Raw genomic sequence first — 26,592 nt, 5'->3', positions numbered from 1 at the left:
AAGTCTCACATGCTCTAGCTGTAAAACAGGGTTACTGTTGTGCTTCCCTTCTGCCTTTCATCACATACAGAGGGAACTGAGGACAACAGGACCCCAACTTGATACTCTCTAGCTGACATCAAAGCACAATTCATAAATATGGAAAAACACAGTGTAAATAAATGACTTGTGTGCAAAGCATTTCTAAACAAAGTCTAAATAAGGGCAGAATAATTATATCGTAGGGATGCAAAGGGTTCTCATAACATCAGGGCTGAATCTTCTGTAAGAAAATTTTCTCTTGGGAGATCTTATTCCAGAGACAAGAAGCAGAGAACACATACTTGTTTAAAAAGAGGTTTACATCAACAGATTATTTGTGTAAACTTTAATCTCCTTACAGTAGAAACATACACAGTCAAAGCCAAAAGTAGTGTAACAATTTTACAGCAAAGCTTACCAGTAAAAATGCAAAACAGGTTTGTATCAAATTCTTTAAAAATTGTGCACTTTCTCAAACTTAACTTTGTTCAGCACATCGTTTTGATTTATATATAAGGCATTAATTCTATAAGAATCATTTACTATATTCCAAAAATCGCATGACCTAGGTGTAACACTCTATAGCCTGACACCATTTTTGTTCCTTTCAATATTTACAGATTTCATCTACCTGCATTGACATGGAGCAGAGAAGCACTAAGAACAAGCTTTGCCAATAATAGGTTCACATTGAAAAGTTACATAAAAGGAAAAAAAGCTCAATTTTGCATTGCAATAACCTGGGTTCTGCTGCAGCCATGATTGTAGTTTGAGAACAATTCTCTCTTTTATATACTTCCTCACTTCCAGTGGCATTTGGATCTTTCCATGTGCAGAACTGAATCTGCTCTGCAGCTACAGGAAGTGGGACCCATTTCTACAAGATATCCAAAATCAGTTTTTCTCCTCCTCCCCAGAACACAGTACTTAAGTTTCTTTGAAATTTAAATCTTCTATAAATGGCATCTTTGAAGTCATTCTAGCTACTATGTACAGAAATGGCTCAGGCAATTAAGTTAGTCCACCTTGTCATTAGTCAACAGGAAGTATAATTACTGTAGCTGTAAAGGAGGTATCTAGTGTTCCAGAATAAGTGAGTTTACTTATGGTGAGAGCTCCCTCAATTCTATTTACATGACAACTTCAGGCTCAATGTTAAATAGCAAGTCATCATTTCCTCTTCGGACTTCAAGTAGTAGAGGTGATTCATTCATCACAGCCTCCTGCAGGTCGCTGGAAGTCACCAAAGGACGCCCATTGACTTTCACAATAATATCTCCATCCTGGATCCCTCCTCTGCAAAGGCAAGAAAAAGGCACTAAGCACGCATTCGATGCAGAGGAAAAGTACAAAGGCTATTCACCACCTCTTTTGAAAATGAAATAAATTTTTATTCGTTTTAGTCTCCACTGAGGGGAAATTCCAGCCTCCTGACTGTGAAATAACAGGTGGCACTTGCTAAATGCAAAACAAGGCTCAGGTTATTTCACTGAGGATTTTTTCTTAAACAACAAAAAGAATTTTCTGATGTCTTCTACAAAACTACAGCAAATGAGAAAAAGAAAAAAAGGCTTTTATCTATTACTGATTCACTTTACTCAGTCCATTTGCAAGACCATGCTTTTATGCCACCAATATGTATTTCAAGAACGGAAAATTAAAATCTCAAAATTTCAAGACAGGGACACCAGCTAAAGTACTGGTAAATTATTTCTCTCTTGCCGCTCAAATGTAATCCCGAATAGCTGCTTCTATTACTTTTGGTTTTGATCTTCCTAAAATCATTTTAAGAAATATTTTATTTACTTTGCAACTGTTCTGTCAAACAGCCTCTTCCTTTAAGATTAAGCACTGTCTCAGATAACAGCTCTGACAGTGCCTTACATAAACACTATTCTGTTACCTGCTTAAACTTAATCCAAGTTTCTGTTCATTAATATTCAACATACTTCACAAAACTCCTCAAATTAGTTCATTGTATTTGGGATGTTCTTTTTATTTGCACACTGTAAGTGTTTCATAATGTCATCAAAGGTTGTAGTGAAGTGGTGGCAGTCTCTTTTATCAAGTAACAAGTGACAGGGCAAGAAGAAATAGCCTTAAGTTGTCCAAGGGGAAGTTTAGATTGGATAATAGGAAAAATTACTTCAAAGAAAGGGTTTTCAAACACTGCAAGAGGTTCCCCAGCAAAGGGGGGTGTCACCATCCCTGGAGGAATTTAAAAGATGTAGAAGTGGCACTTACAGTGCAGGACAGTTTGCTGATGGCCTTGGCAGTTCTGGGTTCATGGTTTGACTTGATGATCTTAAGGATCATTTCCAACTTAAACAATTCCATTATTTAAATAGTTCTGAAATGTTTCATTTTTGTAGAGGTGAACAGAATCTTAGTACAAATATTTTAAACCTAAAGGCACAAATTTTAATTGTTTAAATACAGATCAAGCCTGGTATGAGGAAATACTTGAATATAAAAAGAAATATTACCTTCTAGTATCCCTTTGGAGTTTTATTTGTGGTGAAGAAAATAATGTGCTTTACCTACCTATGAGAAGGTGAGTTTGGAACAACTTCATGTACATAAATTCCACTTCTGACATCAGGAAAATCAGCATTACTGTGCTTTAGTTCCTCCACCAAGCTAAAAGAAGAACAAAGTTACACAGAATATAAATATTCCTATTTATTAAGAATTTTTGTGACAAAAAGTAAAAGACTTAACCATTATTCATTTGCCTGTTGTTCTGTGATGAAAATGTAGGGGATTTGAACTTGGATTAAAACAAATTAGATTTTAAGAGAGGCAAAACTCCTTATCTGTGCAAAGCATGCTAAACTTAATGGTCTTGTACCTGCAAGAATCTGACTTTGGCTCTTTGTAGCAGTAGCACAGAGGGCCTTGTTCATGAGGACAAGAACAGAAACACTCTCAGGGACAAAAGGTTTTTCTGCCCAAAGACTCATTGCTGGTCACAGGGCAGACATTTGCTAACTTTTTTTGTTTCTATTATTTTGCTACTCATTCTTAATTTGTGTTTATCTAGACCAATTGAGTTTTTGATAACTCCAGAGAGAAGATAGATCAGAGAGGGAAACTTCAGTTTCCTCAAGTTGTTATCAGCAATTTTTGTGGATCACTTTCTAAAGAAAGAAGACAGGAACCTCCTGCAAAATACAGCCTCTACAAACATCCCCTCATTTCAAAGATGGTGACATCATTTCAGGTCTGTGTACAATGTGGGTTAAAACCCATTTCTGGAAAGAAAGCTTTTAAACCAAGGATGGATCACTGGGCTGTCTGCCACGAAAAACTGGGGTCCCAAAGAAGGAAAACAAGCCAAAATCATTACATAGCTTCTCTTTGTTTGATTTAGTACTGAGAAAGCTAACAATTGAATAACTAAAGCAAACACAACAAGGGAAGTGGTCTTTTTCTGAAAACAGGCCTGCAGACATCTTACATGGCTTCCTTAGATGTTCCAAAAGCAGCAAAATCTCACATCACGTTCACAATTATGCAGAGAAACATCCTGAGTGTCTCTCCATCAGTGATGTTAATGCCATTACACTGATTCGTTCCAGCTGAGGATCTCACCCTTCAGGGAGGACTGCAGGAGAGTAACTCAAGAATAAAAGATGGCTTTACTACAACCCCAGCTGGAAACTGTCCTGTTCAATCTTGCAGTCTACTGCCACATTGGAAACATGCCTACTGCTGGGAAAGAACATCAGCTCAAGAGCCCTCATTTATTATCCAAGAATATATCTGGGTAACAGCAAGACACAAAGCAATGTAAGAGGGAAAAGGGAGTAAAGAGCCAGAGGAGGGTGTCCATTTCTGGCTTTGTTAACACAGAGACACAAAGCTTTAGTCTGGCACTTTAGCAGCTCTTTTTAGTTAATGGTTAGACACCAAACCTCACACCATATGGCCTCCACTGGCACTGATAAAACACCCTCCATCAGCTGATCTGTCATGGGCACTCAGTCACCTGAAAGCACCATTTCGCTTAAATCCCGCCTAAAACTTGGTGTAACTCCAGATGTCCTTGTCAAGAACTAAAATCAGTATTTAGAGAATTTTCAGGTCTCAGATCATAGATTTCACCTATATCATTTAAATGCCTGCAGATTTCCTAGAAGCCAGTGCCCACTTTGGGATCTCTGGAGATTTGCAGAGAAAGATGAATGCATTTCTGAAGCACTGCTGGCTACACCTTGTGTGCATGAACAAACCACTGCCTCTCTAAGGTACTTACGCAGGTGTTATTGTCAGCATTCTGATGCCAATGAAACGTTTCTTCCCATCTGAAAGGAAGACACAGGATATTTAAGAAATTTAGGTAAACACTGACAAAAATAACTGCTCTGATGACCCAAAATACCTGAAAATTAAAATAGAATTTATCAGATTTTAACAAAACTAAACAAAATAGCACACATCTGTATAAAGTGGGGGGTTTTTTATTAGCTTTGGTGTACAGAATGACAATCCCTCTCCCTGCAACTAAGGGTAAGAGAGAAAGCTCATTTACACTCTAAGAGTTTTTCCTCCAGGAAATTACTGTGATTTAGTATCACATAAATTCAGTAAATAGAAAATTTCATAACCAACTAGCATTTAATCTGAAACTGGTTACGACCATTTCATCATACGATGGTTTCATTAAAATGTAGAAATGGAATCTAAACAAATCTGAATTTCCAATTTTCACAGAAAGGACAATCAAAAAGTTTACACTGATTATAATGCAAATGGCTTGTTATTTCTACCCCAAAGAATAAAAAGCAAGTTTAAAAAAAATCCCAAAACATGTAGACCTTTGCCAAAATGATTACAAAAGTACTCAGAGGGCTGGAGCACCTCTGCTATGAAGATGGGCTGACAGAGTTGGGGTTGTTCATCCTAGAAAAGAGAAGGTTCCAGGGACACCTTAATGAGGTCTTTCAGTATTTAAAGAGAGGTTATTAGACAGGAAAAAAGGAAATGGCTTCAAACTAAAAGAGGGTAGATTGGCAGTAGGTATCAGGAAGAATTTTTTATTCTGAGGGTTGTAGCACATTGGAAAATGCTGCGCAGAGAAGTGGTAGATGTCACAGCTGCCAACACTCAAGGTCAGGTTGGATGCAATGAAAGGTGTCCCTGATCACTGCAGAGGGGTTGGACTAGGTGACCCTTAAAAGTCCCTTCCAATAGAAGCTATTCTATAGTTCTATGATTTGCTAGGACTCTGTGGAATTTTAAATGGTGAGAAATCACTCCTTTAGGAAGAACATCACATTTCTGAATTTTACTAAGCCAAGATATTGCACAGCTGGCTTATGAAAAAAATGCAGTTTGATGACTTCCTGCAGTGAGTGCTGCAGTACTCAGTCACATCCGCCATGAAACAATATTTCCCTTACTTGTTCCAGCACAATGACTTCACAAGATCTTTGAGTTTCTCCAGCTTTTCAAATGAGGAAAAAGGAGATGCACACAGTCTTCTCTAGTTCTCATTCCTTCCAAGAAAAACACTCCCAAGTAAAAGACTTAGTTCTGAATATTACACTGGGGTAATATTCCCACTGGGGTCACTGAAAATGTTGACTGCTAAACATTGGATTTGCTACACTCTGAAAAATCTGGCATCCATAACTGTCATCCCTACTTTGCCCTGAAATGCTGGGCTCTCCTCTATTTTAAAGTAAAACTAGCAAGATCAAAATCAGCTATAGAATGTCAAGAAGTTCAATTGCTCAGATTCAAAGTCTGAAGAGCTTTGGGCATGACCATGAGCTAGCTCATGGCGCTCTTCCACTTTCCATGGCAGCAATGTAATTTTTCACTTTTTAAAAATATTCAGACATGATAACTCACCCCTCTAAAAACAATTCCCTTGTCCATGCAATGTAGACAGTTAAATTATGAAATTCCCTTCAGTGACAGCATTTGTGATGACACTTTTCTCTTTGCATTAAAAAATTTGATGCTGGGCATCGCCTGTGAGGCAGAAATTTGCAGAAACAAGAAGATATTCTGGAGCCTGAGTTAAGAATGTTTACATGATGAAAAATGAAAATGAAAGAAGAGACAAAAGAAATTGACTTGGAAGAAACAGAACTGCAAGAATGAAAAACCACAGGAGAAATTACACTAGTGATAAAAGGAATTATTCTCCAGTGGCTAAAGATATATGTAAACATAAAGCATTAGGGAAAAAAATTAAGTCTTGCAACTACAGACTTACTCCTAACCAAAATTCTAATTCTACCTTCAACTTTGGGCAGGTCAAAGTATTACTTCGCTTCTGTTGATGCACTGAAATTCAAAAAGGCCCTCAACCCTCTCTCTGCAGTAGGTTTGTCATACTGCAAACAGCAATTCATACTATAGGAGTAGCAGGCTATTTCATAAAGTAAAACTAAAAGCTACAAGCCACAGGTTACTTTAGCAGCAGAGTATACACTCCTCTCTTTCCCCTCTCCAGACATTTTGTGTGTCAGAATATAATTCATTCATTTGCTTCAAAAAACTCCATTAGATTGAATTTAACCCAAGTTAAACACCTTCAACAAAAACCACAGTTTTCAACAATGAATAATGGGAATTTAACTGTCCATCTTATTTGAAGTATCAGCAGAGACTGAAGAGGCACACACAACCAGTAGTAGTGTTTTATCATTCCCAAAGTGTAGGCATGGTGATGTTGGGCCTAAGTCACATTGGCAGAACAGTGTGTGGCACCTGGAACTACCAATGTCATATTACATCTGCTCTGTGAATAGAAAGTCTCAAAACCTGTCATCCTGGCAATTTGTGCAATCATGAAAGACAAGAAAAAAATAATTAGGAGAACTGGAATAAAGTGATGTCATCACAAGGGTGCAGTCCCTCCAGTAGTTAACATACGTTAGAAGAATCAGGCTTAGCAAATGTGAAACCATTGTGGCCTAAAGCTGGAGCACAGCTCAGAAGAGAAAGACTCAAATCTCATTTTTGTAAACACCAGGCCAGATTAAACACTGATTCCAGGGGTACAAAGCCAAGCAAACCAACCTCAACCACAAGACTAAACTTAAATCTGCTTAGTAATAATAGAAAGTCACAAGCAGCTGACCCCAAGTATCTAGATGCAGTTCACTATTCCCAGAAATTTCTGTTTCAGAGTAAGGAAAGCACTTGCCTTACTGTTAAACTTTATTTATTGATGCTTGCAATAATAGAGATAAAAGCCAGACAGATAAACACCAACCGAAGGCACAAATGCTTACAACTTATAAACTGTAGCAAAAAGAACTGATAAATCCAAATTAAGGGGTCACGTACTCAAACTTCTATGGGCTTGAGTAACTGTGGTGCAAAATTATACTCAATGCAGCTGATTTCAGTGGGGCCAGCATATCATCAGGACTAGACCTTCACTTCTTACTCAAGTGCCAGCTTCTACTTTTCTGATAATTCCTTTTTCACCTAGCTCATTTTGCAGATGACATGAACAGCCCTGAAAGCATTCAAGAAAGGTATTCTTCTGCCTACTAGAAAACATGCAAACAGCTCAAGCCTATAATGCTGGACTCTGTGCAGAGTCCCTTTCATATAAATTGCATAGCTGAATTTAACAGTGGTCTGAATCTACACTCAGCAAGGCTCCTAAGCAACCCTCATGATTTGTGGTAATTATTATGGATAATAATCATTCAAATACAAAGGTAAAAATATTGATTCATCACAACTAATACACAGTCCTGGGGATGTAATATGAGGATTCATGTAAATGAGTTGTTTGGTGTGGCCAAAGCAGAACTCCCCCATTTCCCCTTGCCCATCTGAAACAAGGTTTATTCACTTTTCTGTTGACACTTTTAGAGGCTAAGCTGACCTTTTAGGATAAATTTTATCTTTAATGTTTTTTTCAAATTGTTGACTAACTGACTTCTACCTGAAAGCATCTAAAGGACTTCCTAGTTTTACTGTTCTGCTCAAGTCTAAACTAGGAATAGATAGAGCCAAGACCAAAATGGAGAAATTCCTAAAAAAAAAATTAAAAAATAAAATCAGTCAATGCTTAAGTATGTAGTTAACTTGCAGACATAAACACAGAATACACAGCTGGTTAAAACTGAGATACAGATGGAGACACTTAACTTTATGTAGCAATTTAAGACTTCCTAACTATAAAAGGACATTAACCTTATTACTGGTAACCCCAAAATTAGCAAAGGCTTTCAGACCATTCAAGAGACAAACATCTCTGTGAAGGTTGTGACAAATCTTTGGTCAAAAATACATTAGGTGCTATTATATATTAAGAATGCATTAGGTAATATAGAATGTACAGAAAACATAACCAGTGCAAATTCTTCATTCAAATTACATCCTCTACTTTTCCCCCACTCTCCACTCCTGTTCTTCAATAGATCAGATATTTGAAGTTATTATATATATGATTTTAAAAAATATATGCCTTCTATATAAAACAGTTATCTGATCAACTGAGATTTGAAAGACTAATGTCCAGCTTATTAAACAATTGAGTATCTACTATGCCAGAATAAATCTGGAAAGAGTGGTATCCTAAGGGAATGTTATCATCTTCAGGCAATATGATATTAAGAGCAAAATGGTAATATCCATAAATGTCTTTCTATGACCTAATATTACCATAAGGGAGGATCCCACTGAAACTACTGAAATAACTGGAAGAAAAGAAAACATGATAAAAACATCCCTAAAATTCTGCTTACATAAATTCATTATGCCAAAAAATAGCAACTATACAATAAATCGGAGAACTATTACTAAAAGCCTAAAAAATGAAAACTAAGTCCCAAATATGTGGTGAAAATATCTCCTAGAAACTTTCTTTATGCATTAAGGGCTGTAAATGACTGCTCTGCTATAGCAAAATTATAAGATGTACTTCAGAGAAGCAAAAGCAAAAAAATTGGAAAAATAAGTAACAAAATTTCCTGCGCCCCAGGATTTTGGAGCAGTGACAGTCACACTGACTAAAAGAAAGTATAAATCTTTTTGATTAGGGAATCATGTGACATGATTAAAAATAAAAATCTGTATGCTACAATCATGCTACAATCATGGTATAAAATTTAATCTTTCACAGTTTTTTCCTAGGGCTCCTCCATGGCTAAAGCTGTCTCTGAGCCCTTAGCTGTGGAGGTAGCTTAGCTTGTGCCTGAAGGAGCAAAGTGACTGATTTCAGTGGTGACATCTCTGAGCTTCACTGAATTTCCAGCCCCAGTTACCAGGAGATGGTGAGTTCTGCACAAAGCCTCAGTTCATGCCTCTAGGCCAGGGCTGCAGGCTGAGTCATTGCTCCTCCCTGGACTGGGACTTTGGTTCTAAAGAGTAACATCGCTAATGAGACACCTGCTTGTTTTAGAAACCAACAATAAGTTAGTAACCAGGGTGAATACACAAGTTTTTTTGACATGTTGACTGAAACAAAATTATGTCAGCTACTTTGAAATGCACTTCTCAGCATATATTAACAACTTTTCTTCAACTACTCCTCCCCCTCACCTCAAATCAACAGTGAAAACAATATGATTTGTGGAATTCAGCAAAACACAGATAAGGGGACCCATCAGGTTTGTGATGCTCTCATACAAGCAGATGCATCACTTTAAAACCACTGACTAAGGGAAGTTTCCAAAATAACATTGATCTGAGAAGACAGTGGTGTAGGGAAACAACCCTGGCATCAGAACTGGATGAACTCAGGAGGAGACAAGATTAATAACAAAAAGATTCAAGAGAAGAAGCAGCAGCAGCCAACACTCATGATAAAAGATTAGTAGTAGGGTGTGGACAGATAAATTGGCAAGAGAAAGAGTAAGGAAGGTTTGGCCTGGATGCAGCATTACTAGATCAGATTTGGCTGTGTAGCCTATAGTATGACATCTAGAACAGGGTAACAGATATGCTGCAGGCATGTAAAAAAAGTCTAAAGTACTGCAGTTGTCATTGCCAATATATTTAGATTTATATGCTGTCCAGTGCAGAGGCCTTTCTGCCTCTCTCCCATCTTCCCACGTATTTCTTCACAAATTAGTAACAGCCTTTCTTCCACCAGGGCCTGAGAATCTGTCACAATATGTGATTATATAGCACTGACATACATGACGATGATAAAATACAGGTCAGCTTCTATGGACTGCATCCCACCTGTAGACAGATGCTTTAAAAGGTTTTTACCTTATTTTCTACAATATCCCTTAATTTTTTGCTTGGACAAGAAACAAAAAGAAGACAATAAAAACTCCTTAAACAAGTCATCATCTGTTCTCAAGATCAGTTGAGACAGTGATGATTCATCTGTGTCCTCACTATTCTCAGAGGCCCTATTTCCCATATTTATACACAGTCTGCTCTTTGGGGGTGTGAGTAATAAAAAACTCTCTCCCACTTCTGTGAGATTGTTTTCTATTTCCCAGTCTGATGTCCTATAATGGAGAAGGATGCTGCTCCTTTCAGTAATAGGATCCCACACCCATGTCTTTTGGCACTTCACCTGGATCAGGATAATAATTGGAAGATGTCACTATTTCTTGCAGACCTTACCTTTATTCTGTTTGTCATGTGACTCTGTGAGAAACTGAGTGATACGGTCTGAAGGAATTGCAAAAGAAATTCCAGCTGTGACCTTCAAGGTGTTAATCCCAATCACTTCACCATCCTGTTGAGAGACAACACCCAATTAAATTTGTTCCTAAGTACAGGATTCAGCTCCCTGCCTAGCATTTCATGTTAAAAGCTGGTGTAAGAAATTCTAGAGTGCTGTAATCACTCAAGAAATAAACACTACTTATAAGGGAGGATCTGGGCTTTGATTCATGATCCATTTCACATTTAACTGTGATGGCCAGAGAGATTACAGTACAGTGTGTTCATCCAAGGTCCATCCCAACACTCAGCAAGACATTCCCTCTGCCAAGTGGGCAGGGGAGTCACTACTACCACTACAACACTGCCCCACAACACCAGTGCTGATTTAAAGCAATCTGTTTTGAAAGAATTGTGTGGGGTAGCCAGGTTCCATCTCTGCTGTGCATGCCAGGTTTCACAGTGTGAACTAACAAGCGTAACTGCTCCCTCCAGATCCAATATTCCTCACTGCTGGGTAAACTTTTCTGGGGAAATTTTTGCTCAATGGGGAAATGTTCTCCTATGGTGTGTGAACTGAGACCCAATTTGCATATTCTGCATTAGCTACAGGCTATCTGCCTACCATTAGCTAAGTGAATAGAAGCTGGATTGATCCATGAATCTTTCCAAAAGAACATTCTCCCACTAACTTGAAACTAGCTCTTGAAACAAAACCAACCAACCAAACCAAGTCACATGGACTTACCAGATTAACTAGAGGTCCTCCAGAGTTGCCATACTGTAAAAATGACATAAGAGAAAAATAAATTAATACTTCACTATTGGAAATGCAATTCTCATTACAAACAGTACTGGTTTTGTAAGTAAATGAAAGAGAAGATATCATTTCTTAGGCAGTACTGACAGACACATTGATCACAGAAGGTTAAAAGTAGGTCTTATCCTACCCCTCCACCCCTCTCATGATTATAGTTGTTTGGTTTTTTTCAGAAGCAGGAATTAAGTTAGGAGCCACTCCAAATAGACAGACCCTAAGTTTAAGACATTGAATAGTTAAAACTAGTATTTTGATTCTTCCAAAGCCTGTCAGAACAACATTTTGAAATAATTGTTATTTAAAGTTATAGTTCAGTGAAGTGCTTCTACAATTTTTGTTTCACTCATCACTTTGGTTTGTAACACTGTCAGTCTCTCATTCTCCACTGGAGCAGAATACAGTGGTTTGCATATTTAATCACAGCATATTGCTATGAGGTAGCCACTACATAAGCATTGATTTAGTAACCACAGACACATATGCCTCTCTAGGGAAGGCATAGAGCAGCTCTGGCCAGCCCAAAATTACCTAATACCTAATGGCCCTTAAAAGAAACATGCAACAGGACCACAGGAAATGAGAGTTGGGGATGTTGCTTGTCCATCTTCAAGCTGGCTCAACAATTTGTTTTTGAGTGAGGCCAGAGTTTTAGAGTAGGTTTCCAGCCAAAGAACAGCAAACAGCCAAAAGCAGCAACTTACCACTCAAAAGAAACAAAAGCTAAATGTATGACAGAGAAGTGAGACACAAACTGTTTACACTTAGATAGCACTGGGCAAACCTTATAGGTTCTTAGGAGAATAAAATAGACATTAAAATTTATCAAACAGCTTCAAAGTTCAAATTAAACAATTAGATAAGTTCCTTACATTGTACCTCTCCAGTGACCAGAGGCTGCACATGTGATTTTTATGTCTGACTGGCACAAAGAAACCAAAATAATGATTTTTCAGCCTTGCTTAGCACATAGTCTTTCATTCACTTGTCTTTTGCTTGAAGGATGTGAAAGACCTTCAGCACATGCAATACAGCTCCATTTAGAATCTTATGGCCCTGTTTTCTCCTGCCCTATGTTACTGCTGTCCCAGCATTTCTCAAAAGGCAGCTGCATGCACATTCCTGCAGGAAAGTCTTGGCTGAGCCACAGGAATGCTCTGAACAGACCAAACTCTCAAACTCCTCCCATTCTCAGGAGAAAACGAGTGCATTAGCTAAGCACAAAGCATCCTTATGCCAGGGACCATCTTCATGTTTTGCAGTCCCAGATGGCAAAGCAATTCAAACTTAGTGTCATTTTCCTCACCTCATCTGCTATCATTCTTTGGTCCAGAATTATCTGACACACTCTGCTATCCTTGTCTAAACCTGCTCATTAGCTTTGGAAGGCAGCAAATGTCTAAATACATACACAAGGAAGGAGTCTGAGCTTGAAAAATGAGTACAGGCAAGAAGTCAAGAATCCCATGTTCCAATTCTGTTTCCACCACCAGTTCAGTGTGTGCTCCCAAGTAACCCATCTTGCCTAATTCTTCTTGCATAGCTGAAGAGTAATTCCAACTAAAGGTCTAGAGAGGTTCAGCTCCTGGGTCACACAAAAGCTTTTTGAAAAAGCTCACTTTTATGTCATATCTTAGTACAAAAAATAATTCTCCTCTTTTTTCCTCCCTCCTACACGATTTCTTTTAACAAGTCTGTGACAATAATGATTTGTGAAGCACTCTGTGTGTGTAAAACACTATTATTTCTTGTTAGGACAAATTTGACATTAAAGTCCAAAAAATAAATCCTGAAAATATTTTCCTTTCAATGTGTAACAGATTTAAGGTATAAAATTTCAGGCCATTTTCCACCTCAGATATGTGTGCAATGCTCATTTTAGAAGCAGTACAAACTAAACACATACCCAAGCACTTCACTTAAGCTCTTTGGATCACTCAAAGATGCTCTGAAGGAACATTAATGTATTTCTATATAACATGCACTGCTAGGACCCTTAGCTCCAAACCATACCTCAAACTTTGCCATTTTCCACCTCAATTCTTGTTTTGATTACATGGTGTGCAAAGGGAAAACAAAAACAGCAACAAAAAGCCCCAGTCCCCTCCTTATGTTCTTACCTGGGTGTCCTGTCATTAAACTGAAGCACATACTCTCAATTTGACTACTCTAACTGCTTCTAAAGGATGGAGATGAAAGAAATTTTGGCTCTATTCTACAGCTTCCTTGACCAGAGGAACTCGGCAGGCAGAGAGAAAAATGTTTTAATTTACTGCTGGTGGACACAACCGTGTTGCTGAGATTTACAGAATTCAAAGCATCTGACTTATGCAACATCCTCACAGACAATCTCAGTGGGAGAACTTTCACTTATCATTCCCTTCACAACACTGCCTGAACACACCTTACAGACACTGCACAGAGTTTTGAAAAAGAAGAGTTTCACTGGTGTCAAACAAAGCTGCTGGATTCACGTCTCAGAGCAGGCACTTCCATGCTGCACAATGGGGACAGCCTGTGAGGTGGAGCTCATCCCACACCTGGTGCTTACATTAATGATGGCATCTGTCTGGATGTAATCCATGTCCGAGTCGCGCAGGCCCAGCTCTTTGCCGTCTCGCTGAGCCGTGCTCACAATACCTGTGGTCACAGTGTTCTGTAAGGCAAATGGGCTCCCAATTGCCACCACAAATTCTCCTGGCCTCAGATCAGCTGAGTGTCCCAGTAACAATACTGGTAGTTTTTTCTTAAGTGAACAGAGAGAGAAAGAAATAAGCATTAGTTCATACTTGAAAATAATCTGATTGCAAAGATCAAAAACCAGCAAAAATTAGGAACAAACACTTTCCATTACATTAATGAAAGAGCCACTCACTATCCTATACCCAAAACTTATGCTGTTTTAAACCATCTTCAAAACCAAACAAGGACATATAGTCCCTCGTAATTTCATTGAGAAAAGAAGGGCATCAAAAATTCCCTGTTTTCGAGCAGATTGTTGTCTCCTCTTAGAACAGCACAAAAACCAACCACTGACTAACTGTTGACTACCACTCTCTCTGCATTATGCCCACCTTGCAGTCCATGCATACTGACACAAAGCTTAAAAAACATTAGCCTGGGTATTTAGGAAAGATAGCATGATTTTGCCACATATTAAATGAGTGGAATTTTTTTTCTTCATTTTTTACAGTTCCTAACACAGAAGACAAAGTAATTTAATTCCAAGATATGAAAAATTTCCAGGCCTGTATTTCAGTACATTGTTCTCCACCGATCTTTCTAAGGAATCCTTAAACATATATTCTAGTCAATCACTTTGTACTAACTGAAACTGCCCAAATGAAGGCATTCTCCAGTTTATGCCACTCACCTTAGGGTGAATCTTTATTGTTGCAATATCAGATTTCTTGTCAATGTCTTTGATGGTTGCTTCATAGGTATCTCCATTCTGGAGCTGTACCTTCAGTTGTTGTCTCCCTGATATTGCATTTGTGCTTGACACCACGTGGGCATTGGTCACAATTAAACCAGAATCAGACATAATAAACCCAGATCCACTGGAAAGGGGGACATTTCGACCAAAGAGAGGGTGCCTGTACAAAAAGCAAGCAATTTTGCGTCATAAGGAAAATCAACTTAAGATTATATTAGACATCACCACCTTTCACTCTGAGAATCATTTTTTTTTCAAAAATTACAAAGAAAGGATCCCTTCCTGAAAATTGTGACTGGTTTTAGTCAGTCAGGGAGATAGGAACAGAGGTTTACAGACAATTAGCAGGATCCTTTTCCTTTGATTTCCAATTCTGTCTTTATGAACTTCCTTGCAGAGAGGGTAGGTGACAAAAAAGGAAGGAGAAGGAGCCCATCTGATCCCACTGGTTATTGATTACATATTGAAAGAGGGAAATAAAGCTAAAAAATTAACTGATCATCTAATGGGAAAAGGGGAAGAAGAAAAGGAACCTTGCAGCTGGACAGAGGCATAAAGGAAGAGATGAGCTTTAAGGAGATCATGAAGCCCAAGTGCAGACTGGAAAAAGCATGTCTCGAAACCAAAATTACTAGGAATGTGAAAGAAAAAATGGAAAACACTAACAATGGGTAAAGCTTGGTGGGAAACAACATGTGCTGCAAAACAGACAGGTAAAAGATTTTACAAACTGTCCAAGGCATTACAAATTTTATCTGTGAACAACTGCTGTAATGACCTTATGTTAGGGGAATATAAAGTGTCTGCATAGCAGAAGACAAGTTCCAAGACATGGTCCTGGTTAGGATATTATTTGAAAGTCCTGGACTATTTAGCAGTAAACAACTGGAGCCAATCCCAGGAAAAAGTAGTATCAAAATTAGCACCCAGCAAGCTGCTAGGCAAACATTTACTTGTAGGGAAAGAAGAAACAATCTTAACTACATATGCAAAGATCTTAAGGATCTTCAGCTGCAACATCCTCTCAAAGGACCAATCACCATGTGCATAAAACTGTGTCTCCTGATATACTTGATTATCTTGATTTTGTAAAATCAAGATACAGCCTACAAAAAAAAAAAAAAGCCCACAAAAATTCTCAAAGAAATACTTATATCTGTGGAAATTGAGAGGACTCTAGAAAGAAAGGTATTCACATAATGGAGTTCATGCAATATTTGCAGTATTTTGTTCTGACAGCAGGTTGTTCTGAGGACTCATATTTAAACCTCCCAGGTTGTTTTGACACTCAGTGTTGATCTTGCCACCTTAGGTCCAGCTTCAGCATCCTGAATATTGGTGATGGGCTGGTCGAGAAATTTAGTACATTTCTTTCCTGTCAGGAGTCATTTCTGTGTTTAGATAGGCTACATCTCCTTGACCTTCTACCTCTTAATGCTCTTCCTGCCCAAATAAAATCACCTCTCATTCAAAGTTGAAAAAGTAACAACAAGACATTTTTTTCCAGCTTAGTGTCTGAATATATATATACACTCACATATATATATAAATGTGTATAAATATGTGTGCACATATATATGTATTTAAACTGAGATAACAAATACAGTCCAAAAAGCAGAACATTTTAGTGAAGGCTGAAGATACCTCCAAAGATGAGATATACTTATTTTAGGGTGGATAGTATATATTGCATAGTACTGTAAAGCCATTAGAATAGATCTACTGAACAGGAACAAAAACCACAAATGTGTGGTTCTCTGGAGAAATGGGTCTGCTGTCATGTTTTAGAATATTTTGTGAACCTCAAATTCAAAAGGAAAGTTACTACACTGTAGATCTTTGTTAAACCATGTAACTAAAAGAATTGAAAGTGTTACCTGAGGAAAAGTTCAATGTGCACAACTGCAGGTGCAATCTTTTCCACCACATCAGCGATGAAGTTGAATTTGTATCTTGGGCTGCTCAACTGTAGGTGACCTATACTAGCAGAAAGAATTGGATATGTTAATAAGACAATACTTTTTTATTAAGTAGGCAAGATGAACCTGACTTGATTTGATCTGTTTGTCCTACCAGAACAGTTTCCAAACAGTACTGGAAAGGGAATCAAAGTCATTAAAGATAGTTCAAAACTTACATAGCATTCTGTGTGATCCTGAGAAAATTAAACATCAGCATCACTTAGCTCTACATTCCTTTCTTTGGACGTCTATAAGCTCTGTCTTGAGCATTTTTCTGCAGACAACTACTTGTTATTATCCAAGACACACAGGGTCATAAGATAGGTGAGGCTGGAAAGGACCTTAGGAGGTATCTAGTTTCTACCTCCTGCTCAAAGCTGCATCAGCTGCAAAGGGAAACAGAGTTGGGACTTGCAAAACTCCAAGGACGGATATTCCAGAAACTTTCTGGGAAACTTGTCCCACTGCTTCACCGTCCCTCATGATGTCTAGGTTTTTCTTACATCAAGTCTGAACTTCTTGAGCTCATGTTCCAACTCATACCCCTTGTCTCTCGTCCCATTATGCACCTCTGTATGGATCTGGCACACAGGGAGGCTGCTCCCAGCTCCCCTTGAAGCTTTCTCTTCCCAAGGCTGAATAAGCCCAGTACCCTCAGTTTCTCCTCACAGGAGATATGTCCTGTTCCCCCCAACCATCCTCATGACCCTCTGAACTCACTCCAGTTTGTCAATGCCTTTCCTGTGTACTGAGAGATCCAAAACTGGATGCAGTATTCCAGATGTGGTCTGACAAGTGCTGAGTACCACAGCTGTAGAATTTGGGAGTCACAATTAAAGCTTAAGTTCTATTTTTTTTTTTTAAGTAGACACATTAGAAACCTGCTTTAAATTACAACCTTTGCACCTAAAACTTTCTGTAAATTCACATTTAAGCTGTCACATGCAGCTGGGCCTAGCAATAGGCTACTAAAATGTCTGACAAAAGCCAGTATGGTACTACATTAAACAGCACTATACACAGCACTCATTAAGAGTGAATAAAATAGTGTGAAGCTAAGATCTTAAAGAGGTGGGGGAAAGCCCACAGCACCCTGGCTTCTAGCACCACAACATCCCAAAGGAATAGCACTGCTTGTGCTAAATGTCATGTTCTCTGCAGTCCCTGATACACAGAGCCATATCACCACACATGTAAAGCACATGTAGGGGATGTATCCCCACACTCAAATAGCATTCTTTTGTGTTCACAGCCTGAAGCTTTAAAATTAACTATGGGATCTACCAAAGGGAGCAAATGAGTTGAAAAAACCAGACCAAGAAGATTAGGAATTTCTTCACAGAAGTCTCCAAGTTCTTTATCCTGTTACTGGACATGGGATTTAGTTCTGAATGAAAAGAAACCCTGCTTAAATGTAGCAAGTTAGATTTATGTGATACTGAATAAACAAAAGGAAAAGCTTGGCAGGACTAGGTTCAGTCTATTATTTCTATGTACATTCTCACACACTCTGAAGAATCCCTCCAGCCAATTGAATGTTCTTGCTTTAGTGCTCAGTTTAAAAGAGACACAGCAAACAGGAATCACAGAGGACAGTCAAATGTAAGCACAATATACTGGTATTTATTTTGCTTACAAGGCCACTGAAGAGTTATTTTACCTTCAGTTCCCAAGCAGCTTGCCTGATTATGCATTATATCCTTTGAAGTCTACTGACATGACTTTGAACACTTGCCTACACAGCAAGTGCTCACTGACACGACATTACCATCACATTTATCCTAATAGACATGACCATGCATCAGTGAAAGGCAGCTGATGAACTGCACAGAACTGGGAAAAAACTGGGGATGAATGCAGTCTTTCAGTTGGTGTAAATCAGCACAGCTCTGGGTGAGTCAGGGCAACTAAAACCATTTGCATCTTTTAAGTGCTCAACTGTTCTGCCCAGGCCAAATGGATGCAGCACTGTACACAGCCACAAGCACAGGAAGATGCTTGTTCAAAAACCTCACTCCTGACTAGCCACCAGGCAAACATCATGGGTGCCAGTGGCTTTCCAGCTAGGATTTGGGGGAGGCAGAGAGAAAGCATCTGAAAGAGGTAGTGAATGCAACATGAAAAAAAGGCGAGGAAAATAAAATGCAGCAATACAGAGAGGAGACTAAAACTGAAACAATGATTATCTTCTTTTCATACAACAGTGAAAACATTTCTCTGTCTGAGCAGAAGCCCAGAACCTCCTTGCTGGAGTTGGAAGACAAGAATGCTCAAACCTGAAATAAAATTGCTATCTGCAGCAATATTAAAGAGAAATCTGAAACAAAGGAGGATCAGGAATAACAGACACTCAGGGTTTGTATGAAAGGCATGTCTGAAGATCTGGGCTGATCAGAGATGAGCTAGTTTTTCTCTTGTCTGGTGGGGACCAAACACTGGTGAAAACTGACTTACAAAGCTGATCTTTCTTGAATAATTTTCTGCAAGCTGGCAGTGATGAGAACCTTTAAACACATTATATGATGTGCCAGGAACTCAAACTACAGACACGGAAGATGTAACTGCACACTTGCATTCACTCAGCACTACTTAAGGGAACTGAAGTGTTGGTCATTATTAACAGCATTTTAGTGCATAATTATTAAACTGATGGTTTTCATCACAAATCCTCAATATACTTCAAAAGGGTGGAACTGAAGCCTGGGAAACTGAAGAAGGAATCAACATCCAGCACTGAGTACACTGTATAATGTCTATATACAATGAAGAATCCATCCTTTAATGTGCACTAGTTGGTAGACACCAGCTGCTGCTACTGTCCTTACTAAGAGACAAAGTTAAATATCTATCTCCCCCCTCCATATTTCCACTGCCTTGTGGAGCCCCACACAGCCTCAGATCTCTGCTGCCCTGAGCATGTAACAGCTCTGAGCCCACAAAACCCTTGTGGATTTTGACCCATTGACCCTCTGAGATTTGCCACACAGTTTTTCAAAGGTCTCTCAATTATTTTCCATGTTATTACTGAATGTTCAGAATCATCTCACACTAACAAAATCTAATTTATCTTGGCAAAAACCCATAATTTAATCCAATTAGCCATGTGTTGCATAACCAAGATTTCAAAGGTGCTGCAACCAGGTTGCATTTGAAATAAAACCAATGTTTTGCTGTCTATGCATTTCTTAGTCAAAAAAAACCTAGATTTCCAACTAGATTTTCAATCTGCTCCATAGCCACAAATCAACCAGATTTTCAGCAGCCCTGAACTTTGAGCCTATCATTTCATCTAAGTGATTAGATCTTCAGGTCTCCAGCTCCCCTTGCAGAACACTTAAAATTCATATTTCAATTTAAGCGCATGGAGCTAAAGATTTTCAGCATATTGTCTAAAATGTGACCTTATGCTTCCAATTTTATGGGCTCCAACTACAGAATTTAAATGGCTAAAGCTGAGTGCCTTTCAGGTAGGAGTAGTCTTATTATCAGTTTAAGATTTTTCCTGGATAGTGGTGTTATCTACAGGCTATGGGTCCATTTAATAGTGGTTTATCTACTTTCTTGCAGAGACAATAGACTCCAATCTCATTAACACTGCTGTAAACCAGGAACAATGCCAACAAATCTGTAGAGTTAACTTACTATGAAGAGAACTGGAAGAAAATTCAGCAGAAATAATCATTATAATCCCACTGAAGACAATAAAACCAGACCAATTTACATTTGCAAAAGACTGAACGTTTCTGAATATCTGCCAACTTAGTCCCTGTAGAATTAAATCAAATCAAATCACATTCACTGCTTTCTTAAAGACAATACATTGTATTAAAATCCACAATTTTATATTCATTAAGAATATGTGAGCCTGGAAAACTCATTCTTTTAGGGTTGTTTCCCCATCCCCCTTTTAAAACCAGCTTCAGAAAAGATCTGTGCATTCAGCAAATTATTATGTCTAAGGGAGGACTGCAACCTGGCAGATCTGATCACCAGGGATAAACACTGTCCCCACTGTGCTTTCATGGAAAGAAATGAAAGACAAATAAAAGATTATAATGTCTCTGCTTAAAAAACAGAAACATCTGCTGGAAGCATAGGTTCATGGGCAGCTTTTCTGATTAATTCAGCATTAAGATCAAGTTGCATAGCTGTGCACTGACCATAAAGCCTTGGTGAGTTTAATGCCACATTATGGTTCAGGCAACTTGTTTATACAATGGATGTCTACCGTGCACAGATGAAAACAATTTGGTGAACCAACACCAAAGTGGCTTTCTTGTGCAATGCAGCAATCACAAGGGCCAGACAGAGACAGACTGGCACAGGCTTTCTAGCACAGAATCCACACTGATTTGGATGCTTGGTATCCCTCCTTTCCAAGTGACCCTCATGAGGAGGTACAACAAGAACAGCCTTTTCCTGTTACTCATCCTTTACAAAGCAGTCAAGTGCTCTATTCTGAATTGCATACCAAATCCTGTACACTGTCCATCCTCACCTGCAGTAACTCAAAGCAACTCAGGCATAAGGAAAACAAGCAGCACAGGAATGTGACCAAAGTTTGTGTTTCCAGCTAACATCTCACAGTACATTTCCCTAATTACAGCTGCAGGCAGCTTTAAGGCTTTGATGGCAATAACACCAGCAGGAGACTTCTATCCCTCACTGGGCCAACTTCTCAGAAATGCACATAATCATACACTCAGCTGTTCCTCTGTATCTTCAAGGTTATGTACAGGCACACGCCAAACGTGCGTGTGCAATGACTTATGAATTAATTGTGTTTCAAACACTCTTAGGAATATGAACTTTTAGGCTCACAGCTTTCAAAGATCTGACTGACTTGGGTGAGTCAACATCACAACCCCTTTCTGAGAGTGAATTCAGGTTAACAGTGCAGAGTACACTAAATGGTGAGTGTCAAGTCCATCCTCAAAGGTTTCCTAATTAAGCTTTTAATTTTCCTAGTTCCATTGACAAAAGAGCACCAATATTTAAAAAAAATATTTTTGCCTCCATGTCTTAGGTAAGAAAATACAAATCTTTTGACATTTGTAAACGTCAAAAGAAGCAATTTGAAAAATAACCTTGCAGGGAATTTAACTGTACTAAGCTGTACTGACAGATCAAAACCAGTCCTTTGTTCAAGAAACAAGCAGGTTGACTGTCGATGGCAGGTGACCAAGTGAATCCTTGCAGTGAGATGTCTGACATCTTAGTTGATTGATACATGGCATTGTTAAAACTTGCACTTGCTGCCCTGAGAAACATGGCTCTATAGGAATAGATCTTTGATTACAGAGATTGTCCTCCAAAAGTATTTCTCCCATTACTTACATGCTAGCTTGTAACAGCTTGTTGTTATCACAGTAGGTGACAGAAGGCAGAAAAAATAGCTTCACAATATATTCCCATATATAAAGGTATATACTGTTGAAAAAAGTTTTAAAAACCCCCCAGTATTTGTAGCAGGGAGTTGAACTTGGCACAGGATTTCTGCAGACTGCTCCCACTGGTATCTCTGGGCACTGGTACCTTGCAGAGCATCAGTAATGGAGCCCCTGGACCTCCATGCAGTGCACGCCCCGTTTAGTACACTGTGTGCAGAACTTGCAATTTGGCATGCTGCTTTTCAACCTCATCCAGGACTTCAACAAGAACAAAAACATTTTAAATTCTGTTAACTTTTCAATTATCACTCAGTAACCCTGGCCACCTCATTCCTCCCTTCCTTCCTGCATCCTTGTTTCACGTATCCCTATTCACCAGACTGCTGTCACCAGGAAACCACTGCTAAGTTTCTCAGTCTGTCTGGGTTTATCACAACCAGAATCCAACTCAGCATCAACACAAGCAGCTGAAAAAGGAGAGGAGCAGACATTTCAGGAGCCACTCTAGGTCTGTGCATGCTCTAAATACAGCCTTAGTCATACTATATGATGCTTCTGTTATCTGAGATTGTTTTTAATATATGGATGGTTAAGTAAAACTGCATTTACTTCATAACTAGCTTATCCCTTCAAATTCTGAGTCATCTGAGGCCAGGCAAGAACAGGAGAAAAAGAAATTTGACAGCAATTTTAAACTGTCAAGTTTCTTCCAAGCCTCTCATTACAGCCATTGCAAGTTATTGTTTAAAAAAAACCAAAACAAACAAAATAAAAACCATAATTGAGTTCTATTCCTGGCTCAACCACCAACTCAGCCTGACCTTGGGCAAGACACTCGGTTTCTTTGAGCTTCAGTTTGTGCAGCTGTAGAACTGAACAAAAAAAATTAAATCTCAACTGAAAACCAGATGCTTCATCTAAGCTGATGTTTTCTGAGACAAAAAAAAATAAAGCCAAAATAAAGTAAACACTAAAATAGTTACTTGAAAAAAAAAATCTCTTCTGCCTCACAGCTCTAAATTCCTAAGCCTATTAGCATTAGATTCAGGAGGATTCCTTAAAGAAAAGTTCACATATACCAAATGCCAAGCACTCAGCAAGCTCTCAGATGCAGACTAGTTCACTCATTTTGGTTAAGCATTTTGATTATTTCACATGGATCAGTTTCAACTAAGTTTTAGGAATACTAAAGTTAACATTTGCTGATGTGAAAAGGCACAGGCAAAAACAATTTATAACTACAAAATACTGGAGAGATGGAAAATTGCAGCTTCAGGCTGGCATCTGAAACAATTCTTGGCTCTGACAAGATACTCTGAAAGGAACTCCAGGAACATCATTTGAATACCTTCCCACTCTGAACTGGCTTAGCCTTTCCAAAGATCAAAATATATATGAAAGGCCCCCTATCCACAGAAAGGCTACAACACAACCCCTATTCCCTCTGAACCCTCCCAATCATTTTGGCCAGTTTGCTGTGAATAAACAGGATGGTTAGTGATTTACCTGACATAATGAAAACATTAATGCATGTTTTAAAACTCCATTAAGCATAGCACTTCTCTCTTTTCAGGAACTCTATGGGAAATGTAGCAGAAGCAAAGCCTTTTAAAAATAATATACCAGTAAGTATGTGGAAAGATACTGCCAGCATTAACACTTCCATAAAGAGACACATTTTAATATTAAAAGGAAATTACTAGCTTAAGAGATTACTAAACTTTCCAAAGTTAAATCACCAAGCCTGAAGTTGTGTGTCATAGCATATCACAGGATCTGCGCAAAGGCCTCAACACTTTACTACAAACACAAGATTTGATTGCCTGACTATCAATATTTTACACTATAAAGGAACTTCTCAGGGTTGGTTTTTTTTTTTTTTCTTCCTTACAAGATTTTTTTCCTTACAAGGGCTCTACAAGACTACAAAACCCTTTGGTGAAGAAAACAAACCAGACAAAAGACTATGTTTTAGGTGGTTTTTCTAATACGCAGCCCTTTTCTTGCCCTGATGGGCTTTTAGAGAGGCGTTTTCTGATTCACCTGTCGGGTCAATCTGACAAACAGCCCAAAATCCCGCAGGGACGGTCCCGGAGCTCAGGTGTTCCCGGGTCCCGCTCTGTTTGTGCGGGCTGTGCCCTGCACGGGGGATGCCACCAGCACCAACACCGCCAGCCAGCACTGCGAGCGCAGGCGGCAGCGGCCGCACAAACAGAGCGGGCTGGAGCTGCTGCCCTGCCTCCAGAAAGGCTGGTGCCGCTCGCTGCCCTGCCTCCAGAAAGGCTGGTGCCGCTCGCCGCCCTGCCTCCAGAAAGGCTGGTGCCGCTCGCCGCCCTGCCTCCAGAAAGGCTGGTGCCGCTCGCTGCCCTGCCTCCAGAAAGGCTGGTGCCGCTCGCTGCCCTGCCCTGGCCTGGCAGCCGAGCCACCTGCACGCACCTCGCTCCCACCTGGCGAGCGCGCCCGCCTCTTGTCCCGGGAGCGCTGCGAGGCATCGTCCACAGCCGTGCTGCTGCTTTGGGGGAACCCTTCCCAAACCCCAGCCCACCCTGAGCATCCATTCCGCATGCCACGGGTGTAGTTATTTCCACATCCCTGGAGGTTTTTAGAGTACCTACGTCCACCCAGTCTTCCCAGGCCACTGAAAATCGCGACTTTCTTTACCCAGGTATCCCACCCCGCGCCCTGCGGCAGGTCCCACCATGCTCCTACCCGATTCACAGGCTCCCTTCTGGACCTGGGCGATGCCGGGCAGCCCGTGCTGCAGCGCCTTGCGGCTCACCGCCTTCAGCTGGCAGATGTTGTCGTAGGTCCGGCCGTCGCTGCCGCACACCTGGGCGCTGAGCTTGCACTGGCAGACGCCCTTGGCGAAGCGCTTGCCCATGGGGTAGCGGCAGTCGAGGCTGTCCCCGCAGGGCGGGTCCTCCTTGCGGCCGCAGGAGTCCCCCTCGCCCGCGGCGCAGATGAGGCAGCAGCCGCAGCGGTCGGGCACGTACCCGCTGGGGCAGCTGGGGCTGGGGCACGTGGAGACATCGCAGCGGGCCGGGCACTTGGCGCGGCCGTGCTGGAGCTCCGCGGCCAGCGGGCCGGCGCTGAGGGACAGCAGGAGCAGCGGGCTCAGCAGCGACACCCGCATCCTCGGCGGGGACAGCGGCGGCGGAGCGCGGGGTGCGAGCCCGGCCAGCCCCGGGGTAGGAGGCGGGAAGGTGCGATCGCGGCGAGGGAAGGGGAAGGCGGGATTTATGCACACCCGGGCAGGACGGTGCCGTCTGCCCCGGGCAGCGCTTCTGCGGGCCGAGCGGGATGGCGGAGGGCAGCAGGCCGGAGACAGGGCCGCGGAGTCACGGCCGGCTCGGTCCCCGCAGGACGCGGCGGCTCCCAGGACTCAGCTGGCCGGGCTGAGGCGCCGAGCCATGGCACGGAGCGCCGAGGGCAGGCGGAGCGGGAGGCGCTGGGAAGGCGGCGGCAGCGCTGCAGGGTTATATGAGGGACGGGCCCGCCACCTCCAGCAGTACCGGCCGCTGCCCAGGCTCCACCCCAGGCGGGACGGACGGAGCGGGGAGGGCCCGCTCCCCTCACTGGGCGCTGCGGGGCTGAGCCTCCCCGCCCTCCTGCTGGTAAATCACCGCCCCGAACGGGGAGAGCCCGGCGTGAGGACACCGGCGGCTGTGGGTGCCCGACGTGGCATAAACAAAGGCGAATCTGTTATATCTGAGCGGCTGTGATCTCTGTGAGTGCAGGGGCAGAGAGCCGGCAGCCGCTTTGCCTTCCCTCATGCTTGTCTTTAGTGTCAGCAGTTATAAGGGCGTTTGTCGCCACTGCCACCGAAAGGTAATCAAGTTTGGCCTCTCTTGGTTGGTCTCTGCTGTAATATTAAGCACGGTCTTGGGCACAAATCCCTCTTTGCCGGTGTTAGAGCAGAGACACAAGTAGCTGAACACGGTGCTTGTAGCCAGTCGCTCTGCAAGGCATCATTGCACATTGTACGAGATACTTTCCAGCTGCCAAAGGGGATCTGCTGGGCTCCGCACCGTCATTTGCTTCAACAAAAGATTTGGCAGCTTCTCTATAATAGTAGTTGGAAGTGTTGCCAAAGCCTTAATATTTGAGGTTTGAGGGTTTTAATCTACTATTACACATATTCAAGAAGACTATCATATTCAGGAAGACTAGTTGAGAGCTTTCTGTTGAGCTCTCAACTAGTCACCTCTACAGTCTTTATAACATGCAGAGTAAATCTTGCCCATGCATGGCGTCTTTATCAAGAAAATACTCACTTTTGCTCTAAGGTAATCACAACTTTTACTAGACATAACTTTAAAATTAATTAATCCAAGTACGGGTTGACCTGGCTTTCAAAAAAGT

At 40.7% G+C, this 26,592-nt stretch overlaps 1 protein-coding gene across 1 annotated transcript; it reads right to left on the bottom strand.

Annotated features, from left to right (window-relative positions):
* Window positions 1-330: 330 nt before the first annotated feature.
* Window positions 331-25,610, bottom strand: HTRA3 (HtrA serine peptidase 3). The gene is made up of 9 exons (XM_064710166.1): window positions 24,940-25,610; window positions 16,757-16,856; window positions 14,817-15,039; window positions 13,995-14,189; window positions 11,375-11,407; window positions 10,585-10,699; window positions 4,280-4,328; window positions 2,566-2,661; window positions 331-1,317 (listed from the first exon to the last, which is right to left on the bottom strand). Exons 1-9 carry the CDS (start codon window positions 25,361-25,363, stop codon window positions 1,152-1,154), a joined length of 1,401 nt encoding a protein of 466 aa, XP_064566236.1. The 5' UTR covers window positions 25,364-25,610; the 3' UTR covers window positions 331-1,151.
* Between the last annotated feature and the right edge of the window lie 982 nt (window positions 25,611-26,592).

The sequence above is a fragment of the Zonotrichia leucophrys genome, chromosome 4 (assembly GCF_028769735.1).
Source record: "Zonotrichia leucophrys gambelii isolate GWCS_2022_RI chromosome 4, RI_Zleu_2.0, whole genome shotgun sequence".
Lineage (NCBI taxonomy): Eukaryota > Metazoa > Chordata > Aves > Passeriformes > Passerellidae > Zonotrichia > Zonotrichia leucophrys.
The sequence above is the reverse complement of the archived record's forward strand: the minus strand, read 5'-3'. Positions and strand labels throughout refer to the sequence as shown.

Excerpts from the sequence above, each read along its gene's own strand:
- HTRA3 (XM_064710166.1), bottom strand. The coding sequence starts at position 25,363 with ATGCGGGTGTCGCTGCTGAGCCCGCTGCTCCTGCTGTCCCTCAGCGCC. Across the intron at positions 15,040-16,756 it reads CACATTGAACTTTTCCTCAG|GCACCCTCTCTTTGGTCGAA; the intron begins GTAACACTTTCA and ends CTTTTTGTACAG. Across the intron at positions 14,190-14,816 it reads CAATAAAGATTCACCCTAAG|AAAAAACTACCAGTATTGTT; the intron begins GTGAGTGGCATA and ends TGTTCACTTAAG.